This window comes from Austrofundulus limnaeus, unplaced genomic scaffold (assembly GCF_001266775.1).
Source record: "Austrofundulus limnaeus strain Quisiro unplaced genomic scaffold, Austrofundulus_limnaeus-1.0 Scaffold430, whole genome shotgun sequence".
NCBI classification, from domain to species: domain Eukaryota; kingdom Metazoa; phylum Chordata; class Actinopteri; order Cyprinodontiformes; family Rivulidae; genus Austrofundulus; species Austrofundulus limnaeus.
Window position 1 is genome coordinate 342,134 of NW_013952832.1, and position 15,856 is coordinate 357,989.

General features: G+C 39.6%; 1 protein-coding gene across 1 annotated transcript in view; it reads left to right on the forward strand.

The window, feature by feature from the left end:
- plcb1 (phospholipase C beta 1) overlaps window positions 1-15,856 on the forward strand; it is a gene marked incomplete at its 5' end in the record, with an annotated part of 86,543 nt that overhangs the window by 35,858 nt on the left and 34,829 nt on the right. The window contains 9 exon segments of the mRNA XM_014024606.1: window positions 288-372; window positions 460-625; window positions 6,961-7,016; window positions 11,617-11,713; window positions 11,928-12,012; window positions 13,866-13,990; window positions 14,224-14,378; window positions 14,573-14,740; window positions 14,805-14,904. Coding sequence (XP_013880060.1) covers window positions 288-372; window positions 460-625; window positions 6,961-7,016; window positions 11,617-11,713; window positions 11,928-12,012; window positions 13,866-13,990; window positions 14,224-14,378; window positions 14,573-14,740; window positions 14,805-14,904 — 1,037 coding nt within the window.

Consider the following 15,856-nt stretch of genomic DNA (forward strand, 5'->3'; position numbering starts at 1 on the left):
GCCTCGGATTTGGAGGCACTGAGCCTCATCCCGGCCGCTTCACACTCGGCCGCGAACCGCTCCAGCGAGAGCTGCAGATCTCGTTCCGATGAAGCCAACATGAAGCTATTTTTCATATTTTAGTTTTAGCTACCGTTCTGCTGCTTTTAGCCAAATAGTTTTGCTGCTTGTAGCTTTTAGCTCTGATTGTTCTGAGCTTCTCTTCTGTCAACTTGAACTTTTCAGTTAAAAAACGAATTCTCCATAAACACTGTGGTTAATTCTTTAGCTCTTTGTTTGTCTCTCAGTTTGAAGCAGCAGGCTAAAATGGCTGAATACTGTCGAACCATCTTTGGAGAGGCGCTGCTGATCGACCCTCTGGACAAATATCCTGTAAGAACAGCAGAAAAACAGGCCGAGGGGATTTAAATGTGGGCGGAGCTATCAGCCGGGGGTTAAAATGTTGCTGTTTGTTTGCAGCTGGAACATGGAGTCCCTCTGCCCAGTCCTCAGGAGCTGATGGGAAAAATTCTCATCAAGAATAAGAAATCCCACAAACCCTCCAATAACACGGACACCAAGAGACTAATTGACCAACCTGCCAATCAGAGCAACGAGCTGGTGTCTCCTAGCAACAACACAGGAGGTATGACATAAAGACAAAGGAAATGCACTCAGCTGTGACAATCAAAAGACAAAACGGACGTTCATTTATTCTGTGAGGTGTCGGAGCAGCTGCAGAAGGCTGACAAGCTAAAGCCACAGGAATGAAAATGTCTGATATGGTTTTACATGCAGCAGACTCACAAACATGAGTCACTGTCGTCTGGAAACGATTGGATGATGATGTTCCTGCAGGCTGCCCTTCATCACTGACGCTCTGACATTCAGTTAAAATACTTTCACAGAATCGTCTGACTGAAGTCACCTCTCAGAATAATTATTTATCTTCGTTTCAGTCAAAGTGACGCTGAGATGTTTTCACATTCATCTGCCTGGAATGAGCCAGACATCCCAGATGACATGAAAAGCTCTGAGCATCAGTTAAACTGGGAGAGGGGGTTGTTTTCTCAGCAGACTGGTGTTTGTGCTGAAGCACAGAGCTTTGTACAGTTTTAAACATTAAAGTAGAAACTTGTTTACATATCTGACAGCCTCTAATCTGATTTGGAGATTTGTAGACACCAGTGGTGGGCACTCGTCCCCTAAAGCGCTAATATCACCTTTGCGCTTTAGGGGTTTTACTAATTTCTTTAAACGCACTTTATAAATTAAGAAATAATTAGCGCTAATCGCAAATAATGTTTCTCATTTGATCATCAATTTTGTCTAAAGTAAAGAGAAAGAGCCATCTAAAGTCATTATGTTTTGCAGCCACATAATTCATTAAAACTTAGAGACTGTAGTGTTCCCACAATTCTTTGTGTGGCAGGAAGCAGTTGGAGCTACTTCACTGGGCGACAATCCACCTGCAGTTCTGATCTGCAGAACCACACTCAGCTGTGCAGTTTGTTCCTCCTCTCAGAGGGACACTGCAGCAATAAATATTAAACAAATCATAATAATAAAGAAAGAAACACAGAACAGTTTAAATTCACGCTCTTATTTTGAAAAGAACAGGTTTCTGGTCCTTTGTCCTGTAGCCTACCCAGAATGCATCACTTCAGTTTTACAATAAACAGTTTAAAATTACGAAAGCTCTGCCATAAACATAAGAAAATGACCAAGAAGCAGCAGAACTGGCAATCCACAACTATTTTTTGTTTTAACACCATGATTTAAAAATCTGTTTCGATGAATCACCTCCCCATACTGCAATGGCATGCGCCAAGCTCTGAAAGAAAAGGGATTTGTCTTAAATCAGAATGTTTTTATTAAATGAAGACAAACTTGTTCTTTATTTTTAGCTTCTGCTAAATTTATTTGAGCATATGTTCTTTTGAACTTGCGTACCTAAATAAGTTAGTTTGTGCTTCAGAAATTGTGCAACTAAACTTTATATTAGCGCTGCCCACCACTGTTAGACACTAACTTCATTTGGTTTATTGTTTTTGTTAAATATTTATAGCGTGACTTTCTAGTCTCTCCCATTAAATCTTTTTTCTGCCTTTGACTCAAAGCTTCATGTTCACTCCTGTTCAAACTCCAGCTCAGGTTCCCACAAAATAGGGTTATGTGGAACAGTCAATATCTTACTTGCAGCAGATTTTAATCTGAAGGTCGAGCTAAAGTCGACTCAGAGCAGAAAACATTCAAGATTTGATTTCTTCAGTCTAATCAAGTCAAACACAAAGCAGTGCACGTGGATGTTTGGTATTTTCCTGACACTGTTGTTTCCATTGTTACTATTTTCACAGCTGAACAACATCTGCATCGCTAAGCTAGCCATCTGCTAATGAGAGCATCTGTCAGTCTATGAGCTCTTGGATGTTAGATTGTGAACAAACTACAGAAGGGAGCGTAGATGTCTCACAACTTTCACTTTGAATTTAAATATGTTCAAAAAACTGTGTGCAACAAATATTCTCTCCAAACATTAGCAGAGTTGTTGCAGCTGTGTTTTGACACGTAGAAACAGATCCGGTGTAAACTCCACCCTGATGATTAGTAATTATAATAACTTCTACCAGTGGTGAAGAATGCTGTGCTAACACTGAATGTAACGACTCGACATGCACGTCCTGCATCAGGAGCTAGCTGACCTACAAAAACAAGGCCCACCTTAAACATACATTTTAAAATGTGTTTAAATGGCATAACATGATATTTAGAAAAACAACACAAAGAGTTGAATTCACCTTAACATCAGCTTGTTCTGCCTGCGCCTCGATGTTGTGTGAAACTCAAACTCTGCACACGCTCAGTGTTTCCATGCTTCCTTCAGGAGTTGAACGTTAGAAGCCACTCTGAGGCTGCTGCCTCCTGTTGACCCTGAAGTGAGGGAATCTGCTCACACTAGAATATTTACAAGATGAAAATGATGTTTTCTTCTCGCAGCTTAGAGAGCCTGTTCTCAATATGAGGTCTGAGCAGAACTTTATTTTCCCAGGAGTTTCAGTCATCTGTTGTGCTTCTGGACAGAAATGTGAAGAGAAGATGTGACCAAAATGAGCTGCTCAGGTAGCAGTGTGTCTTCGTTCATGGAGGGAGTATTAGCTGCTGGGTGCTAACTTTTGCTTTTAAGATTTAATGTTTGCAAAGAATCCTCTAATCCCTCCTGATTAGAGGCCAGCATGCTGTGTGTGTGTGTGTGTGTGTGTGTGTGTGCGTGCGTGCGTGTGTGTGTGTGTGTGTGAGGGGGCTGAATGTCTAATGGGCTTCACACACGGGGAGCGACAAACAACATTGTTTAATGGCTGAAATCTCAACCTGGATGGAAACCAACACACGGCGACGTGATAGTGACGTCAGCGCTGCAAATCGTGCTCTCGGGTCCCATTATGGGATAAATCTTGTGCCAGCAGGAATTGAATTTGAATTATTCAGATTGAATCTGAATGTGCATAATTTGAAATTGAATGCATTGGTTTGAAAATAAATTTCACTAACTTGAAACTGAATTTAATGGTTTGAAACTCAATTTAAAGTTTTGAATTTGAATTAATTTGCTTTGAAACTGTATTTTGGTTTATTAAAAATTCAGTTTGACTACTTTCACTTTCAGTTCCATAATTCAGATTTTTGTGTCACATCCTGGTCCTTGAGAAAGCCAGGCAGAGTAATCAAACACAGATCCACAGATTTATGTTTCACTTTGGTGAAGTTTCCCTTCTGTATGTAACAGAGTTGATGKAATCCACTGTAAAAGTGACAAAAACAGACAAAGTTATTTTATTGCAGTGATTAATTTGACCTAAATGTAGAAAATGCTACATTTACATCACATCACGGATCAGTCAGCAGCAGCATCTGATCAATATCTGATCCATGATGTGAAGTAAATGTAACATTTTCTACATATAGGTCAAATTAATCACTGCAATAAAATAACTTTGTCTGTTTTTGTCACTTTTACAGTGGATTGCATCAACTCAGTTACATACAGAAGGGAAACTTCACCAAAGTGAAACGTAAATCTGTAGATCTGTGTTTGATTACTCTGCCTGGCTTTCTCAAGGACCAGGATGTGACACAAAAATCTGAATTATGGAACTGAAAGTGAAAGTAGTCAAACTGAATTTTTAATAAACCAAAACAAAGTTTCAAAGCAAAATTAATTCAGCTACAAAACTTTAAATTCAGTTTCAAACCATCAAATTCAGTTTTAATTTAGTAAAATTCATTTTGAAACCAATGCATTCAATTTCAAATTATGCACATTCAGATTCAATCTGAGCAATTCAAATTCAATTCCTGCTGGCACAAGATTTATCCTATATCCCTTGTCTTCAAGAAATTTGATTGGTTCATCTACTGCTTCTTGTAAAATTTATTGGTGACTGATTGGCAAAAAATGACATGTAAACTAAACAAATCTTGCAATGAATCAGAATCAGCTTTATTGTCATTCACACACAACATCAGAGATGCAATGCAGAATAAAATTGCATTTAAAGAACACCCGTTCAAAAGAAAGACACACATGACAAACATGGGGGAACGGATGAACAGGTCTTGCGCAACACAGTTGTAATGTCTACATTTTTGCAGGTTGGAAAAACACAATAGGGGAGATGATTTTTAAAACGTTGCTCTGATCCTATATTTATTCATAAACACAGAATCATATGCACAAAAAAATGACTCGCTGGAGCAAGGCAACTGGGATGTGTGTGTGTGTGTGGGGGGGGGGCTTGGGGTCAAACACATGAGACTTGGGCAGGGTTCAGTGGAGCCGATGACGTTTTAGGTTAATTCTCTGTGCTGGAACTGATCCAAGGCCCGCCAGAGTCCAGAGACAGATCTTATTCATCTCATGCTCAGTTCAGAGTTCAGAGTTTCCACTTCCTCCTCACGGCCTTCAGACTGTGTGTGTGTGTGTGTGTGTGTGTGTGTGTGTGTGTGTGTGTGTGTGTGTGTGTGTGTGTGTGTGTGTGTGTGTGTGTGTGTGTGTGTGTGTGTGTCCAAACACATGCCAACCGAAGGCCAGCAGCTGGGATCTGAAAAGATAAACACAATTGTTTTGGGACAAGCGGCCTTGAATTTTTCTTGCTGCTTTACAGTCTTTACTGCATCTCTGAAAATGGCAAAAAAAGTTCCGAATTTTGTGTCCTCCTCACCTCTCACCGTTTGAAGCATCACCCAGATGTAATCCTCCTACATGCCAGAGGCACGCTTCTGTGCTGCGATTCTCGTCAGAACCACATCCAGTTTGTGACTTATCTCCCCCAGTATCTGAGTCTGTACACTCTCAGAGCGGCAGATTCCATGCATGCTAATGATATTTACAAAACACACACCAAGATACAACTTTATAGGGAAAAACTTACCGGACAACTTAACCCTGGTGCCAACAAATTCCCATGAAGCTGCCTTTTTATGTGTATCTTAGTAATCACTTGGTGAAGGGTCATATAAAACTGGAAAGTTTGACAGAGTGTTAGCTAACTGCAGTGTGTAGCATGCTCTCCTCTCATTGGTTAGTCAACGAAACCCTCGCTGCTTGGTTGTAATGCCATGCGACAGTGACAAATGTTGAATATTTTCCAACTTTCACACATCACACATCACAACCTCGCGCGTGCATATCTAAATGTATGAACATGAAATTTAATGTGGACAATTTTTGTTGGTCGCTTGGCTGGAGGAGGGCAAGTGATTGTCGCCTCAATCACACAAGCTCTATAGGAAATGAATGGAGAGAGAGCGATGCCGCCTCCCGTGTGTCGAGCCCATGAGTGATGGCTGGCATCTTGAAATAAGAAGCATTCTTCTCCTTCATCAACTGAAAGCTTCCACCTGTCTGATTGTCAGAAAGTTGTAACAACACAAATCAAACGTTACATGGTTGCTGTGTTTCTGTCAGAGCCCCACAGTGGCATGGCGTGAGGGGAGTAGCTTCCTGCCGAACAACAATAGGGTTTCTCTTGGAGTGTTATTGTCCGTCAAACACAGCAGCCAGTTCCAGATGTGCAACCACACAGCTGGAGCAGCAAGTTTACAGCCTGCAGCTGCTGAGTGTTACTCTAATTAAAAAGGCCTCAAACATCAGATAAATAAATCCCTGATAATGATGATCGCTCAAAATGTTGTAAAATATAACATGTTCAGTTACTCAGATGTGTGTAAGGACAAGACAACAAATTCATGTTAATGTAAGAACTGAAGCCATACAGACTACCCATCAGCTAATAGCCTCGGCCATTGAATGAGTCGTGGAATCCCTCAGGCAGGAAGTTTCAGCATCTTATCAACTCCTTCAGGTTCTGACCACTCCCTACAGGCAAGATGGTTCTCCCTATCAAGAGACAGAAACCTTCAACAGAGAAAACTGAGTTCTAATGTAAAATATTTACATGTTGTAAATGTTTTCAGGTTATGTATCTACATATATGTACTGCTCTGTGTAAGCATTTGTAAAAACCACCTAGACCAGTCCGTACATAAAATCATCATTTGAATCACAAAAATAATCACACAGTAGTTTATAAAATATATATCCCTATTAATTTAAGAAAAAACTACAAAATGTGAGATGCTTTTAAAAATCACTAAGTAAACAAACTCCAATAAATTTCTTCAGTTATAAAATGTTTAAGTTATTTAGTTTGACAGAAACTGAATGAGCAGCAAATATCCTCAAACTTCTACTAGAATTGTCTAAACTGAGATCACTGCTGTCTGCTGCAGGTAAGATTCTGATTGCTCAGAAGTACTCCACATAACCCCACCCTGTAAAGCAAACACTGTGGAAATATTTTATTTGTGGCGGTTCTTACGTGTCTTCACTCTCAGCTAAAGCCAGAGTCAGGTTTAATTCAGCTCCTTCTAATAAACCTACAAATGATAAGAAGATAATTCAGACTTATTTAATCTGAACAGAGATGGAGGCTGAGAGTGAGGAGGAGGATGATGATGAAGATGATGATGGTAAAAAGGTCAGTGATGACAGAGTCCCCCTCACTGCTGTCGTCTCTTGTTACTGTTCACACATGATGTGTGTTTTCACAGCTCCGTTGGTTTCTGCTACATGTTGTCTCTGCTGATCTCGTCGTGAACATTTGCTGCTTCTGGCCGTGAACTGAAACGTGCTTCATGTTCGCTCATGTCTCAACTTGTTTTGGTTTGTTACTGATCCGGTTGTTTCATTGTGTTTGTGTTTGGAGTTGAGTTTTATTTTAAAGTTTTATTTAAAAAAAAAAACGATTTTAAGCTGTTTATCAGTCCTTCATGTTTGCTGTTGCATGACAGACACATGAAACCAGAAACTCCTTGATTCCACAGCTTGTGTTTACCTCAACACATCTGTCCAACTCAAAGTATTAAATGTAGATTTTCCTTTAATATTTCAGCTGTTATATAACATTAATCTGATGCCAGCAGGAAGCTCCAGAGCTCTGCCACTCTGTAGTGTTGTTGTTCAGCCTGGAGACACAAAATAGTTTAGTTTAATTTATTTCAAACATGTACGGAAAACAAAACAAATTTTTTTTATAAGATAATAAAATTAACATATTTGAAAAGGAACAGGTAGAAGTAAAAACCTATTTAATCCCACCCTTCTCCAAAGCTTATATAATAAAAAATAATAAATTTTGTTTCCTTTTTCTAAATCACAATTTTAAGATAGTGATTTAAGATTGATTTCAATCATTAAGATCAAAATAAACAATCAATGCACCTACTAAATTATATAACACGTACAAAAAAATATACATACTAGAATATGCATACAGACACACCTGTACTCACAAATATACACAACCCCAAACATCTCTATACATATTGAAAAAAAAACAAGCTAAAATAATAATAATAGTCAGACACTCAGCATCCCTATATCTTTTGAAAATAATATTAATATGATTTTTACATGTAGTGAAAATAAATACAAACAATTATAGGTAGATAGGTTTTATTGCAGACTCAAAGTCCAAATCAGATAAAAAAGAATTAATCAACCACAACAACAATAAAAGAGTAAAAATACATAAAAATAAAATTACATTAAAAGGACCTCTAACCATGGGAGTCAGTCTTACCAACCTTACTGATGTAGCTGTATATCTATTTATAAAATCAAAAGTTAGTCTTAGCTCTTAGGCTGGACTCTGATTTTCACATGAAAGAAACTTAAAGGAAAACTTTACTTCAGGAGGTTATTTACAAATAAACAACACTTCTGGTTATGGTAAACAAAATGATTAGAATTACAAGGAAATGGTGTCCAGATACTAAAATATAAAGCAAATACTTTGTTCAAACAATATAAAAAAATCAGATGTGAGAAGTGAGGGCCACAGAAAAAAATTAAACAAAATCATTAAAAACAAATGGAAGAAAAAGCAAAACAGAGAAGTGACTTTATACAGGTTTGTTAATAAAAGCCTCTTTTTGCTTTTCTTTCTTTTCTAGGCTTATCATTACACAAATGTTTCTTTTAAAAAATAAAACTTTTCACATTTCCTTTTTTCATTTTCTTACCACTGTGACCAATGAATGACAAGATATCTAGAAATTTCAACATCACTTTCTCAAACAAGCCTTTCACAATAAAACATGTCTTTAACATTAACCACATTAAACAATCAACTGAACCATTTTAAAGTTATCATTTAATATTTCAGTCAGTTTAAGCACAGCCTTTTAATAAATTAACATTCTAGTTTTTAATGTCAAGATAATCTCATTATGAACTTCATTAATCACAAAAAAAGAGTTTGTGCTGGTCTGCTCACAGAAACAAAGTCAAGCTACTCTGTCTTGTTTTTGAAACTTAGGATTGTCCTGGTCCTGGATTATTGAGAATCCACTAAAATAGTCTGGATTAATGATCTCATGACATAAATCGCACAAAGATGTGGACAAAATAATTCATGTCAGAGAAGAAGTTTTAAAACTATGAATTATATACATGAATAAACTCAATGAAACTAAAAATATTCTCCCCACCTTTCATAAAAGATTTTTATTCTAAGATCATCTTTTGTTAAGATGGTTGTAATCATCCTTTATTCAAGAGGTAAAATCATTATCACCCATCTTCTGTCTTTGGACAGCAGGTGATAGAAATGGTTTAAGATAAGATGTGTTTTCCCGTCAGTTTATTGGTGTAGATTCTCAGTTTTTAGTCCTTAATCTTGAGTTTATTTTTTATTTGTTTGTTGAAGACACTTTGTTTCTCCTCCACTTCAAACAGAAGAGCTGAGCTCTAAAACTGCAGTGAACTTGTCTATTTATGTCTTAACTTAAGTTGTTGGAGCCATTTTAAACCTGACTTTGGACTTTAAACCAGTCCAAATGATCAGGTTAAACACCATCTCCATCTTCTGAAGCTTATCCACAGTCAGGTCACTGAGGCAACAGGTCCAGGACAGAAACCCAGACCTCCCTCTCCCCAGTGACACTTTCCAGCTCGTCCTGGAGGACCCTCAGGTGTTCCCAGATCAGAGAGGATCCCTTCAGAGAGTCCTGGGTCTTCCCGGAGTCTCCTACCAGTGGGAGGGAACACCTCTAAAGGGAGGCGTCCAGGAGGCATCCTAATCAGATGAACCACCTCAACTGACTCCTTTCGATGTGGAGGAGCAGCGACTCTACTCTGAGCTCCCCCCTGGATGATGGAGCTCCTCACCCTATCTCTAAAGCTGAGCATTTATATATTAACCCACTAGGGGGCACTGTCGGGACAGCCTGAAGCCTAGAAGGCACAGTAGGGACCCTCTGAAGCCATTGTATGGGACTGATAACGCCTGATAACGTCCATTTCATGGACTGATAACATCAGAATCCCCTGTCTCAGAGAACAAAGGAAACCGGGGCACCTCCCTGGAGCCAGGCCAGTGGGGTTCACCTACCTCTGAGCACCTGGTGGTCGAGCCTTGGCTCCTGGGGCTGTGCCGGATCAAGCCTAAAGAATAACAAGAAGTCACTTCAATGTGAACCCACCTACTGCTGGGAGGACCACCAAGGTCGGGTGCGATGCATATTGGGCAGCAGTCAATGGAGGGTCCCTGGTCATTCTGGTTCCTGGTGGCATAGACTGACTCTAGGGACATGGAACATCGCCTGGTTTTCCACATCCATGATCAATTATTATAATTTAAAAACAGATCCAAATCTTCCTGTCTTCATTTTAAAAGTGTACTCCAGCAAATTAAATCAAAGACATGGAGGTGGGTCTGCTGTGGGCAACAAAATATTCCAGACAATGAAAATAAGCAATGATTTTCCAACTTGTCTGCATAAGATGCAGTCACACAGCTCCATGGTCACTCAGTAACAAACACTCAGAGTTCAGAGAGACTGGAACTAAAACTCTGATATTTTTTCACAATTTTGAGACCAGCTGGTCTCCAACAGTTACAGCCTCAAAAGATTCCACAGCAGCCAGTTTCATGTAACCTGAAGTTTAGCCTTGCAAGGAGAAGCCAGAAAAAAACAGGCTTTAAATCTCACTTCTCCGTGTAAACAAACAAACATTACTGCTGGTAAAAAAAAAAAAAACAAATAGATACAAATACACGAAGGGTAATTTTTTTACAGGTGTTGATTAAAGTCATTCTTACTTAGTTGCTCTAGGTATAAATTTTCACACATTGGTATTGGGGTGCAACGATACAGAAAATTCATGATTCGTTTCGGTTCGATACTTAAGACTCATGGTTCGATTTTTTTTTGATACAAAGAGGAATGTCCGTGCCCATCTTAACTTGTAATTTATTAAAATTAATTATAAACATTTGTTTAACCTCAAAAGTACAGTTTTTAAATTAAATGTTGCTAAAACAGCAAGTTTCTTGGTGGATCTGCACTCAAAAATGCAGCCTAGGTGGAGTAGTCGAACACAGATCCACTGATCCTTTAACACAGAGCATCTTCAGAAGACAAGTTGATCAAATAATTTAAAAAAACTGTATTGTTCGATACATAGTGTGCATTGAACGGTTTGATACGGGTACATGTATTGTTGCACCCTTAATTGGTATTTGCCTAACCTAATGTCCCATACAGCCTCGCTGGTCACTTTGATCCAGGCGCAGTATGAAGGTTAAAAGAAAGTTTGTGTGTTACTATGACTGTGTAGATGGGACTTAAAGCTCCACAAAACAAAACCAGTTGGTTCTAAAACAGTCTGTAATGGATCCTTCAGTTTCCAGCTACAAGAAGAGGCGGTCTGGTTGGTGGAGTACTATAATAAGTTTATGATGGAACTTAAACATCATGTGGACCAGGCTAAAGCATGATTTATACATGATTTCAGCTCACTGAAGTTTCAAAGCTTGGAGCTCTGCACTCTTCAGTTTGAAGGTTCCTCAGATGAGAAGCACAAGGTCTAAAGTTACCTTTTTAAACTCTTAACTCATGGATTTGTTCATCAAACGTCTGCCTGAATGTGTTGTTGGATTGGTCCTCTGTGTTCACATTGTTGTTGTTTTCCATCTGAAGCTGTGTTTTTGTTGTCAACCCTCTGAACATGTTTGCTCTGAGCTCATTTCATCATTCAGCTGCTCATTCTGTTTGTGCTGTGATTCATCTCAGGGTTCTGCAGAGCGAGAGGCGGTGGCCACAGAGGAGATGTCTACTCTGGTTAACTACGTCCAGCCAACCAAGTTCAACTCCTTCGAAGCATCAAAGAGTAAGAGGCGCCAGTCAGAAACCTGCTGCATTGTCATGATTCTGAGAATTTGACTGTAAATTTAGATTATCCTTCATACTTTAGCTGTTCACTAAAGCTAAGCTGAGTCCAGAAGTGATGTGAGGTAATCAGAGGAAGAGTTTTCTTGAAGTGGGAAAGTGGAAGTGATGTAAGCTAAAGAACTGCTGAGAAATGTGTGTGTTGATGTGTGCAGAAGCAGCCCGCTGTTACCACATGTCGTCTTTTGTGGAGACCAAAGCTTTGGAGCACCTCACCAAGTCGCCAGTGGAGTTTGTGGAGTATCCTTGGCAACAGATACCACAGATGCAAAAACACCATGGCAACCACTTCCTCACTCTGTTCTTCCTCCTCTGAATGCTTCTATTTTGTATAAATGTCAGAAATCAGTGTGAGTCACTGAGCAACTTTTAAATCGATTTCTGTCAGTATTTGTGTCTGCCTGCTCTGAAGGCATTTTAAAGGTCATGAGTCTATGGCTGATGTGTTTCTATGTGATCAGTATAATGTTCCCACACCATTCAGGACAAAGAGCCTGTGATCACATAGGCAGACTGGTTTTCAGCTCTTAAAACTCTTCAGAAACACATAATGGAAATGAAAAGTCCTCAACTTAAGTCAATGTCTTGCATCCATATATATGGGTTTAAACATGTGTTTAATGTAATATTGTTCTGTCAGTGATTCAGCCTGCAAATACATTTGTTCACTGATGTTTCAGATCACATCTGTTACAGGAGCCTCTGATCCAGTTTGATGTGGTCATGAACTGGAAGTCTAACTGCAGTCATGGACAGGAAGGTGTTTGGTGTGGGAGCCTCAGGATCTTGTCTCTGCTTTTGCAGATGATGATAGTCTGTTGTTGTCTTCAGACCTTCAGAGTGAACTGATGTTTACAAAAGAGAGTGAAGTCAGCTACTTTAAGTCTCAGGCTATGGTCCTCAACCTGACATAGAAATATCTGTATTTAAGACAAGGTGAGGGGCTCTGCCACCCAGTGGCCACTGGTCCTCCACATCACAAGCAGTTAGCTGAGGTAGTTCTAGGCATCTGATTGGATATTCCTTGGAACCCTTCCTCTAGAGGTGTGAGATATAACTAGCTAGAAGAGACACTAAAGTAGACCCAGACCTTTCTGGAGGGATTATGAGCAATGTGTCCTCTCTGGACTGGAATACCATCAGGAGGAGCTGGAGAGTGGATGGATGGATGGATGGATGGATGGATGGATGGATGGATGGATGGATGGATGGATGGATGAATTGATGGATGATGGATTGATGAATGGATGATGGATGGATTGATGATGGATGGACGGATGGATGGATGGATGATGGATGGATGATGATGGACGGATGATGGATTGATGAATGGATGATGGATGATGTTGGATGGATGGATGGATTGATGGATGGATGATGGATGGATGATGATGGATGGATGATGGATGGATGATGATGGATGGTTGATGGATTGATGAATGGGTGATGGATGATGTTGGATGGATGGATGATGTTGGATGGATGGATGATGGATGGATGGATAAATGATGGATGAATGGATGATGGATGATGAATGGATGATGGATAGATGGATGGATGATTTTGGATGGATGGATGATGGATGGATGGATGGATGATGATGGATGGATGATGATGGATGATGAATGGATGGATGGATGGTCGATAGATAGATAGATGGATGGATGATGTTGGATGGATGGATGATGTTGGATGGATGGATGATGGATGGATGATGAATGGATGATGAATGGTCGACGGATAGATGGATGGATGATGTTGGATGGATGGATGATGTTGGATGGATGAACAGACAGATGGATGGATGAACAGACAGATGGATGGATGATGGATGATGATGGATGGATGATGATGGATGGATGAACAGACAGATGGATGATGGATGGATGATGGATGATGATGGATGGATGGGTGGATGAACAGACAGATGGATGGATGATGGATGGATGATGGATGGATGATGATGATGGATTACTGTGAACGATCAATCCATATTTCTCTCTTTGTTTGGAGTTGAAGCACAGTTCAGACACTCTGTGGTCTGTCTGTAAGAACAGGATGAATCTGTACAATCCTTCACCATGTGTTCACAGATATAACAAATCCCAGCTGAGTCGTATTTACCCCAAAGGAACCAGAGTGGACTCGTCAAACTTTATGCCTCAGCTGTTCTGGAACGCTGGATGTCAACTGGTGGCTCTCAACTACCAAACTATTGGTACTAAACTGTAGATATGAGAAATCAGAGAGTAGCAATAAAAATATGTATTTAGTTAAATTTATTCTTACAAGTTAATTCACAATCAGTCTGGTTTGAGATATACTGTTTCAAAATGAAACATCTGCTGACCCTTGTTCACTGAAGCTGCTGAATGAAAGCTACATAAAAGTGGGAAAGCCTGTAGTTGTGACCCCTCCCCTGTAGTCTCCTAACTGAAGACTGTGTTTCAGATCTTTCCATGCAGCTGAACCTGTTCATGTTCGAGTACAACGGTCGGAGCGGCTACAGACTGAAACCCGAGTTCATGAGGCGTCCAGACAAACACTTTGACCCATTCACAGAAAACACAGTGGACGGCATCGTGGCCAACACGCTCTCTGTGAAGGTACATCTGAACAGAAACAGAAAGTTTCACAGATACTGAGGATCAGAGTAACTAATTCACAACTCAGAATGTTTTTATCAAGATTTGACCAAAACAGCTTCACCTTCATTTCTCAGCACCAGAAAACTCATGTGGCTCACATGGATTGTTTAATGTGAGGTTTTTGATTTGCACCTGTTTTTTTTCTGCTTCAGGTGATTTCTGGCCAGTTTCTGACAGAACGGAGGGTGGGGGTGTACGTGGAGGTGGAGATGTTTGGACTTCCTGTAGACACCAGGAGGAAAGCTCTGAAGACTAAAACCTCACAAAATAACAACGCCATCAATCCAGTGTGGGACGAAGAGCCCATCGTCTTCAAGAAGGTGAGGAGCAGCCGAAACAAAGCAAGTAAAAGTGTCCACCAGTAGTGACACGTCTCTCCTACAGGTCATCCTTCCAACTCTGGCCTCTCTGAGAATCGCTGCTTTTGAGGAAGGAGGGAAGTTTATCGGCCATCGAATCATCCCAGTGTCTGCCATCAGACCAGGTTCACATCATTGTTTTACTGTTTTACCCTCTGTATGTTTTTACAATCTACTGAATACTTTGTGTCACTTTAGTGATTCATGTACTAACATATAGGGATGCACAATATTTCAGCATTAACATCAGTATCAGATGATGTTGGTCATTTTTTAGCACATCTCATCAGTCCAGTAAGTAAAACTGGACTGATATTAACGTCTGGTATTAATTTCTTGCTTGTTGCCATTTGTGTCTCAGGAGGGGAGATGTTTGAGTGGTGTCTGTTTGATCATGATAGTTTTAGTGACGCTGCACAGCCAGGAATAACTGAAGTAAAGAGTCATGTCAGTGGGTTGAGAAAAAAAAACACAAGAGTGTTTGTGTAATATTGGTAAATATCGGTTGTCATCCATAACGTCAATAATAATATCGGATATTGATATCAGCTGAAATTTTCATTTCGGTGCACAACCAACTAAAATATATATCTTTTTACTTTCGTACTTTTGATCCTTTAGTAATATTGTTCTCAATGATATCTGCTTTAGCCTTTTGCTGCCTTTAGCTGCCTCCTGCTACTTTTAGCTTTTGGCTAGTGTTATGCCTTTTTAAGTTTTAACAGCTCAGTTTTTCAGTTTCTTCAGCACTCAATATTCACACTGCATTTTCACAATGAAATACAATGTTGCTAGTTACTTTTATGTAAAAATAATTGTTTGCTTATTGCACATCCTGAAAGTCCACGAGTGGCATCAAAATTCAGAACCGAATTTCAGGAGATACGTTCTGTTGTTGTCATGTGAGGTGATTAGAACAACAGACCAACGCAGGAGCCACAGAATCACCTTCTGTTGTACAGAAATCTGCTGTAGTTAGTTTTATTTAAAGGTAATAAAACTTATTAATAAAAGCTCTGTCACTTCTCAGTTTATTAACGCTTGTCCTAAATATATATTTACAACAGAATAGTCTGC